The sequence below is a fragment of the Lolium rigidum genome, unplaced genomic scaffold, assembly GCF_022539505.1.
Source record: "Lolium rigidum isolate FL_2022 unplaced genomic scaffold, APGP_CSIRO_Lrig_0.1 contig_45531_1, whole genome shotgun sequence".
Classification (NCBI taxonomy): Eukaryota; Viridiplantae; Streptophyta; class Magnoliopsida; order Poales; family Poaceae; genus Lolium; species Lolium rigidum.
In genome coordinates, this window is record NW_025900620.1 from 102165 (window position 1) to 111770 (window position 9606).

The 9606-nt window shown below is 45.5% G+C and overlaps 1 protein-coding gene across 1 annotated transcript; it reads right to left on the bottom strand.

Moving 5' to 3' along the window:
* Positions 1–2477: 2477 nt before the first annotated feature.
* LOC124681509 (putative mannan endo-1,4-beta-mannosidase 9) lies at positions 2478–4542 on the bottom strand. The gene is made up of 4 exons (XM_047216420.1): positions 4336–4542; positions 4057–4299; positions 3336–3530; positions 2478–3192 (listed from the first exon to the last, which is right to left on the bottom strand). Exons 1-4 carry the CDS (start codon positions 4540–4542, stop codon positions 2503–2505), a joined length of 1335 nt encoding a protein of 444 aa, XP_047072376.1. The 3' UTR covers positions 2478–2502.
* Between the last annotated feature and the right edge of the window lie 5064 nt (positions 4543–9606).

Below are 9606 nucleotides of genomic sequence, written 5' to 3' on the forward strand. Positions count from 1 at the left end.
GACGCGGCAGACAGTTGTCAACGCGGCGGACGGAGATGCTCTGTGGCGAGCGGGGTCGACGCGGCGGCCAGTTGTCAACGCGGCGGACGGAGACGCTCTGTGGCGAGCAGGGTCGACGCGGCAGATGGAGACGCGCTGTGGCGAGCGGGGTCGACGCGGCGGACAATGGTCTACGCAGCGGACGGAGTCGTGCTGTGGCGAGTGGGGTCGACGCGGCGGACAATGGTCACACGGTGGACGCAGTCGCGCTGTGGCGTTAAGCCGGTAGCATGGCAAATCCATGATGGCGGATCCGTGGCGAGCGGGGCCGACGCGGCAGTTTTGCGTGCCAACACAACCTAAGCTAATAAGCTACTCAAATTGTTGATAAACATCTAGAACAACTTATAAGTAAGCAATTCAACCAGCCAACACTGTCATGGTTAACTAACGAACTGAACCCAAAAAGGTTCGGACACCAAATCGTAGTAGAAGTTGAGTACTAAAGGAAACCTAAGACAAATTTAAGTACCAATAAGTATTGAAAACACCTATGAACTACCGAATCAACCATATATAAGAAGTAAGAACCCAAGAATTTTTATAGGCTGTGATTGACCGTAACAAAACCCTAGAGTAAGAGAGAGTAGAAGAAAGACATTTGGGAGAGAGAAGAGTAGAGGGAGAGAGATAACATATGGTAGCCATTAGAGCTATGGAGGGAGCTCAACTTAACCACACTGTGGTTGACAGAGTCGGAGAAGACGCGGACATGGAAATGACCACACAATGATCCCTCGACTGAGGCAGCTCGACCTGGCGGCCTAGGCGACGATGACGGTGAGCACAGTAGTGGGAGCATGAGGGGGGAGAGCAATGCGAGTGAGACACAGGAGACAGGAGTGAACCGGTTTGGTCCAATCGATCAGATTTCAGTCTAGTCTAACCTAGTCCGCCTAGCTAGTAGGACCCACTAGGGGCATTTTAGTGATTCCAAAAAAAACCATTTAAAAGTCCTATAAATAAAAGTGAGACCATTACTCACAAAAAAACCTTAGAAGGAGAAAAAATTACCAGTCAAATGTACAATTTATTTTACCCTTAAAAATACTTTTATGAAAAGAACTATTTGAGGTATTTAAATGCCAAAATAAATATTTTAAAATTAGAACTTAAAATTCAAACAAAACCTTGAGTGTTATTCAAACAATATTAAGACCAATTTAAAAAATATATATGTGAAAATTATAAAATTAAATTTATTCAAATACATTAATATTCCAAAGTGAAATTCAAGCAGATATGTGAAAATTCTGAAGTGCAATTCAAACACATATATGAAAATCCCGAAATGAAATTAAAATGAAAACCCAAAAGACAAATTTAATGAACATTTAAATGTATCCTTAGGATCATACCACTAAAATATTTTGAGTGTTTCATTTCAAGAAAATGTATTCATCATTTCGTGCTTAATAATAATAAAGCAATACCTTTTACCAAAAATAAATGACCTCTAAGCCAATAATTGAAAAAATGTGGTAAATAATAACAAGGGGACCTTAAAAACATCACCAAAGAGAGGGTTCGACACACTAACAATAGAGCATCTCATACTATATATGCATCATAGCATCATTTGACTCTTTAAACATTGTTCTTACTGGATAATAATAATAATAATAATAATAATGATATTTCAGAACCCTAGGTCCAAGGTCAAATAGAATCTACAGACTGCATTACCTCACATTTACCAGGTAAGTTCAATCCTGCATAATATTTGATTATTTTTATCAAACTATTTTTAAAGAATAATTGCTTTAAATTAAAATAAATACTATTTCATAAAGAATATGAAATTAATAAGCGTTACCGGCCTAGGGTGGTCGAGTAATTTACTGTTGGTTGAGCAGTGAAATCATGGATGAATACAGTATGAAAACCTTGTGGTAGGAGATTCCACTATACTTATAGAACATAGCATTAGACAACAACTTAAGAGTGCTACAGGGTGAAAACTTCAGTATCCTTAAAGGAAGGGCAATTGAGCGTAGATCTCGTCACCAAAACTCGTTACAATGGGTGAAATGTGAGGCCACGGAGAAGGGCAATGATTGGATTATCTTTTAGTCGGGCCTCATACCTTAGGATGTATGAATGGGGACATACTCCCGGTTGAGCACCAAGGCTTATGACCTTTTTGGGGCTCAGGAAATGTATTTGGTCCGAGTAAAACTACCTCATCTCTTTACATGGAAATGTTTAGGCAGGTATAAGGAGAAAGAAAAATACAAAATACCACAAACATATATTTAGTTTTCTGGAAGCTAATTAATTAGCTTTTTAATCACTTTGTTACAATCAATCATACCTCTATGTCTTGGTATGACACATACATATGTTAGCCTTATTTGTGAGCATCTTCAAGTGAATAATATCCTATTGTCTCGTGAGTCCTTTGCTTCCTTCACGGATGCTACCCGCGATGCGGGCGCAACGGAATGAATGCATTGATCCAAGCTAGACTCTTGGCATGAAGCCGTCGATCTTTGCACACTCTTGGGAGATGATGGCAGTGGTAGTAGGGCAGCGCTCGAGCACGACCTCGTAGCCGTCTGCCCATCCCTCCATCCCAGGCGCCATCACCTGCCAGAAGAGACCCCCAGCGCACGGCCCACCCTCTTTCACAGACGCGTAGATGGAGTCGTACACCATGCGGAAGTAGTCATCACGTGTCGCCACTGTATACCCATTTGACCGTGCAGACCAGCCAAACTCCGACACGATCAACGGCTTCTGGAACTCCTTCGCCGCGTCCTCGATGTGTGACGCCATCCACTTCCTCATGAACTCCACCTGCGCCTCGTTGCTAGACCCCGACACCCATTGGTCAGGGTAGGAATGGATGGTAGCGAAGTCAACACTAGGGATGCGGTTGTTGGAGATGAAGTCGGTGCCGACGGTGTAGCCTGGGTTGAACTTCTTACGGTCGGGCACGGACTCACCGTAGAACCCTTCGAGCCCGATCTCCACCATGTGGTTGGCGTCGATGGACTTGACGTAGGCGGACATCAGCGTCACCCAATCTTGCATAGTCTTTCCAGAGAGGTCGCTCTGGACGCGAGGCTCATTCATGAGCTCCCATGCGAAGATGGTCGGCTCATCCTTGTACGCGACCCCCGTGAAGTTGTTAACTCTTGTGAGGACCCTCTGGTACACATACACAAAAGACATACGCACACAAGTTAATAACACAACGTATACGGTGCATTGGCACATATACACGAAACACGATGTTGAGTATGATGAGATTAACGTGACAACGGATGAACATGCAGTTTAGACGGACAAACCTTGATGTGGTTCATGTAAAAGCGTTGGGTGAGGCTATCGGTGAAGAAATCTTCATCGGAGCCCAGGTTATGGCCCTGGTCTCTGGCCCACTGCACGTACTGCTTCTTCCCGCCAAAATCATTCCAGTTGTTCACCAAGCTGAGGATCAAGTAGACCCCTCGTTTCTTCGCCTCAGCGATTACGAAGTCCAGTCCCTGAAGATATTCAAAGAGGAAAATATATAACTGGTTAATTATTTTCCACGCGTGGATACAAATGTGTATGTTACTTTTCATAGTTGGTACAATATAATTTCGTATAAGATAAAGATGCTTACGTACAGCGCACTTCATTTTCAATGGTAGCAAACTTTTTACGACTAGGATACAATGGAAAGAAAATGATAAAATTTAAACCTTTTTAATGGGCAACACTAATTAATAATGACAAGAAAAAAAAGCAATACGTTATACGTACGACCATTAAAACGTGTGGTGCTTTTTTTTTTGTTTGCTACCATGGTGTTGTGGTTAAGAAGATAAACGTACGTAGCAGCTAATTATTCGTGTCCTTGTAGTTAAACCGTAGCACGCAATTTTAACGTCGGAATATATGGTACGAAATCAATGAGATTCAAGTGACGGCATGGTTATCTTTGGCGTGCAATTAATTAAGCTGCTCGATCTAGCCCTATAGCTTGGCCGTTGGACGTGACACATGTCCATGTAGTGCAGTACGTACCAGGAAGGTGTCCTCGTTGTACACGCCGGGGGCGATCTGCAGCGGCCGGCTGCTGCCGCCGTCGTTGAAGGCCCAGGCCCTGACGAGCTTGGCGCCGAGGCGGGACGCCTGGTCCAGCGTGTCGATCACCTTGCTCCGGTCGCCGGGGTTGGACGCCATGTACATGAGCCAGTACGCGTTGAACCCGTTGGAGTAGAACGGCCGGCCGCCCAGCATGAACCGCGCCCCGATCGTCCTCACGAACTCGCCGGCCCTTCTGCCATCCACGCTATTCCCGGCGCCGGGAGCCCGGGCTTCGTCGCGCCCGGCGTTGGATGCGGCAGCTAGGCCCTCCAAGGGACTAGGAATAAATAAGGCGGCGGCGGCGGCGGCGTCGTCCCCGGCGCCGGCGTGGATGCTCGGCAGGCGCGCGCCGGCCGCAAGGGCCAGGAGCACGGACAAACACGACGCGATCAGTGTCAGACGCCGCGTGTCGTTGATGGCCATTGCGAAACCAAAGCGCTGCGCTTGGTACGAGGTATACGACGGCACACGATCGAGTGATTAGGGTGCAATGTTTGCGGTGATCGATCGATCTCGATGGATGTGGATGAGTAATGGGGATGGTATGTTTGAGCATGCAGCGCTCCCGTTATATAGGCACGGGTCCTCGCGTGGCGAGACGAAACAGGCGGGCTGGGCCGCAATGGTGCCATGCCGACGGTTGCGTTGCGTGAGTAGCTCTAGCTAGCGTCGACTAGATCTTGATGCATAAGCTTACTTTGGCGTGGCAACGCACGACATGAAATAACTATGTAGATCAGGATCGATGTGTCCGAGAATCGATCAAGAGGACGTTGCGTTTTTTCGATCATGAAGAGGCCGTTACGGTGGAGGTGAGCTGAAGTACGTATGTTTCATCGTCCCACGCTCGTCACAGATCGGGAAAGCATGGGCATGCATAAAGGGGGCGGTTGTTTGTTTTGATCCCACAACTCGGGGGTGCATGCGCTTACCGGCCTGCAGGCGCACGACGCATTGCTAGATTGCGTTTAAAACAGAATGAAAACTTCGTATCCGTTTCTGAAGAAAAAGGAAATGAAGAGAGAGAAAAAAAGGCATTTTGTGCAGAAGGAACGAAAATACAGTAGAAAAATTATAAACGAAAAAGGAAAAGGAAACGGGGGGACCATTTTTGTTGGAAACAGAAACGTCAAGGAAATCCCGGAAAATGCGAAAAAATTCCGAATATATAATCCATGGAGGCACTTGCTCTAGGTAGGCCTATATTTACACATGAAACCATGGCAGTCCACGTATCAAATCCACTAAATACTTATCATAATTTTTTGTGGAAAGTCCACCAATCTATTAATCATCTGTAGCGGTACAAAGAACCTAGAAAGTAATAAAGACTACATATAGGTTCATAGACAACCTAGCGATGACTACAGACACTAGCACGAGCCGAAGACGCGCCACCCTCCTCACCGCTCCATCACCGGAGCTGGGCAAAGCTTGTCATAGTAGAGTTTTTCGTAGCAGACAAACGGAAGTCGTCGTGCGAAGCCCACAAAGGACCAACACACCAGAGATCAACCATCGCAAAAGATGAAACTCGTAAATCGGAAGATTCAGACCTGAAACCACACCAACGAACACAAAACCGACTGGATCCCAGAAGATCCGTGGGACGCACAACTCCAGGTGCCCTCCGCCGCTGCTAGGCGCACAACCGGAGCAAGGATAGGACGGGGATGACTTTATTATGTCTTCAAGATGTAGTTGGCGCCTCACCATCTCGAAGAAGACACTAGAAAAACTAAACAAAGAAGCGAAAACCTCTTGACGGAGAGGAGCCGTGGTCTGCCACGCCTCCAAGACCCTAAGGCCACCAGAGATAGTGCGAACCAGCGGCGTCACTGGCGAGCGGTGGGGGGAACCCTAGATGGGTTTTATCGTCTCCTGCACAATTGCCTCTATATGGTAGGGATTAGTGAGCCTAGATACTAACCATAATTACTCCAATATAATTGTGTGCATGAAGCCATGCGACCAAACCGCCGCCTAGAGTCCTCGACGACTCATCTCCACGTGAACAACTTATTTATGTGTGTCTTTCGGTCTACGTACCAAGGTAATATACCAATATTGTGTTTGTCTACTTCTGTAATGTGTCTCCTATCCATTCCGTATCCGTATTTGGTGATTTTCGTTTCCATATTTGTTTTTGAGGTTTTCGATTTCGTTTTTTATTCTGTCAAGATAGCCGGAACGAAAACAATAAAGCATGTTTCCATCCATTTCCGTTCCATTTTCAACCCTAGCAGCAAAACTTCCTCAAATAGCTATAGCGCAGCTATGCGGCCCTATAGCCCGCAATTTGAGACACTCCTTTTTATAGACAAAACTATGAACATATACAATACCAAAATCAGTATCAATAGATCCGACATAACATGTATTTTCGTAATGTATTTATTTAAATCTTCCTTCTATATATTGAATCAAGCCTAGTAAGCTCTGAATTTTTATTAAATATAAGCATTACTTTTAGGAACGGAGGCAGTATTCATAACCCATTAGATGGCAAAATTGTTACAAAATGAATGCAAATGCATCTAGGAGGCAAAAAATCTGATCTACTTGTACTAGCTTCTTTCTTTCAGAGAACGATTTTTCTAACAGGCATGCGCCATTAGATATTATAATTTCTTTGATAAAATACCATGTTTTCTGCATTTGAGCAAATGTCTCCCAGATTATAAGACGAGTGACGGGCCATGGGGAACAGCTTTGGTCTCACCAGGTTCGATGATGACGGAGCTCTGATGAGCCATATTTTTCATCGGCGAGGCCAAGACGTCAAGGTCGGTGTTCCAAAGTGAATGTTAGTCTGGTCCTTTGAAAGCAGACGGACGATATATTCCGACGAATCTAATCATTTATTGCAAATGTTGTGGTCATGTTGTAAGTTCTTTTTGTATGTGTAGCTGAAATCCTTTTCTTCTATGATACATAGGTGTGTTGGTTTTTGTCGCCGGTTTGTTGCGACCAACGAGGATTTGCTGCTTACATGACAAATTATTGTATGGTTGTGTTTGAAATGTTTTGAAAATTTTGCCATGTTTCTTACATACCGCAAGAAAAACATGTTGGGCGATGTTGCAAACGTGTAAAAAAAATTAAGGGTGGGGGTCTCGGATGTACTCCCTCCTGCCCATAAAATATGTTGCATATAAGGTTTGGTCAAAGTCAAACTTCATAAGTTTTAATCATCTATATTGATAAGAATATAAAGATATACAACAGAATAATATTTTCAGAATTTTTATAAAATATATTTTTATATTATATGCATTTGTTATGATAGATCTTTGTATTACCGAAACGGACTTATGGCTCTCGGGTGCAACGCACCCCCATAGACCAAAAAAAATATAAAAATTTAAATAAGTCAAAAAAAATTTGAATCTTCCTGGAAATAAAAGATGATCAAGTTTGTATTCGTAAAAAAAATGTTTGGACACGAAATGATTCTCATGGACTCCAGGGCAAAAAAGACAAAATTATGACAAAAATAAAGTGAATAGTACCTGGTCATGGGGCATTTCGAGTTTGTTTTTTTACCCAGGATACAATAAAAGTAATTTCCTAGGAAAATATTTTGTTTCAGTTACAATACCTGATCATCTTTGATTTCCAAAAAAAATTAATTTTTTTAAAACTTTTTTTATTTTTTTTTAAAAAAAATTCCAAGTATAGAGGTGCGTTGCACCCGAGAGCTCCTTTGTATTTCCCTTTGTACTACTATCTATATTGTTGTCAAAGTTTACACAGTTTAACTTACACGAAAAATTACGCGCAACATAAAATAGGCAGGAGGAAGTAATTAAGATGAAAAGTAAACGCATATTGCTTGCAAAGACTCTCAACACGACGGCCGGGAAATCTCGGATCTAAGTAAAAGTCCGTCAGATGTAAGAAGTGAAGGAATGTAAAAAGTGACAGAACGGGATAAGATATGGACATGCAGGTGCCAGCGGCCACGAAACATATTGGTTTGGCGTAACGGGAGATTAACCAGCAAAACAGAGGAACAACGGAAGAAAAAGGGAGTGGATGGATACTTGTGCGTTGAAAGTGGAGCCACGTAGCAGATAGCATGAATGCTACAAAAGAAACTTTGCGTTCGATGGGACTTGAATTTGCTTCTGAGGCATAACCGTTTCCCGTTGGCAATGTCATTCGTCTCGGATTCACTCGAGAAGTCGAGGGATAGCCGTCCACGTCGAAGCTATTCAGATATCCAAAACCGATACCTTTTCCCACCTTTAATTTGGAGCCACTGTTGTAACAGCATTTTCAATGGGGAGTGCTGGGCTCTCCCGGGGATTAGAAATCTAATCCCCCGGGTCCCCAACCGTCCGATCAACAGATCTGAAACGTTTCCGGCCGTCAGATCAAACCAACCAGCCCTCTCTCCCACTTTTGCTACCATGATGCACCAAAGTAGCAAAAAACTGTTCAATTGTAGCAAACTCTATTTTCACCTAAAACACACAGACCTCGCCGGAGTCTCGCCGGAGTCTCGCCGGAGACTCGCCGGAGACTCGCCGGAGATGTCGCTGAAGACCCACCAGAAACCTCACCGGGGACTTAGTAGCAAAAAATATATGCTATAGTAGCAAAAACACACAAAGATTGTAGCAACCTTTTTTTGCTATTGTAGCAAAAGCAACCTCGTCGGAGACTCGCCGGAGACCCGCCGGAGAATTTGTAGCAGAAAAATATACTATTGTAGCAAACACCTATAACAAATGTAGCAAGTCCTAATTTCAATGGATTCTCGCCGGAGAGATTGTAGCAAAAAAAAACAGAATATTGTAGCGAAACCACAAAACCAAAGTAGCAATAAAAATATTGGTATGTAGTTGCAGGGTACGCGGAGGCGCGAGCTACTGAGGGGGAAGCTCGGGGATGGAGCTCCATGGCGCGGCGACAGGACTCCAGTGGCGCGCGGCGGTGCGAATCCAGGGCGCGGCGGCCGGACTCCAGTGGCGCCCGGGCGCGGCGGCCGGACTCCGGTGGCGCGCCGCGGTGAAAATCCAGGGCGCGGAGGCAGCAGGTGCGGCCGATTGTAGCAGTGGGGCCGTGGAAGACTTCGAGGGGTTAGGGGCAGCGGGCCTCGGGGATGGGCTCGCCGGCGTCGATCTTGACCTCGAGGGGGCGGATCTCGCCGTCGTCCTGACTGCAGCCCTGCTTGGCCACGAGGCGGCGCTGCGGCCGGCGATCTGACGAGTTGAGGAGGGCTCCGAGTTGCGGGGTGGCTCGGTAGCGGAGGCTCCTACGCCAGCGGCCGGAGTTACGTCATCAGAGAGGAGGTCGTATTGAGAGAGAGGCGCGAGGAAGGGGGCAAGCTAGTCAGAGGGAGGCGCTCACGGGGAAGACGAAGACCGGAACGATAAGGTGGGCCCTCACTTGTTTTCTCTCCGCGTGGAGGGACACGCGGCATGCGCACGAGGCGGGGGATTGGAGCGCCGTTCCCCCGGGGGAACACCAGCCTTTTCC

Coding starts and splice junctions, on each gene's coding strand:
- LOC124681509 (XM_047216420.1), bottom strand. CDS start 4,542: ATGGCCATCAACGACACGCGGCGTCTGACACTGATCGCGTCGTGTTTG. Junction 4,300..4,335: donor ACGAAGCCCGGGCTCCCGGC/GCCGGGAATAGC, acceptor AGGGCCGGCGAG/TTCGTGAGGACGATCGGGGC. Junction 3,531..4,056: donor ACAACGAGGACACCTTCCTG/GTACGTACTGCA, acceptor GAATATCTTCAG/GGACTGGACTTCGTAATCGC.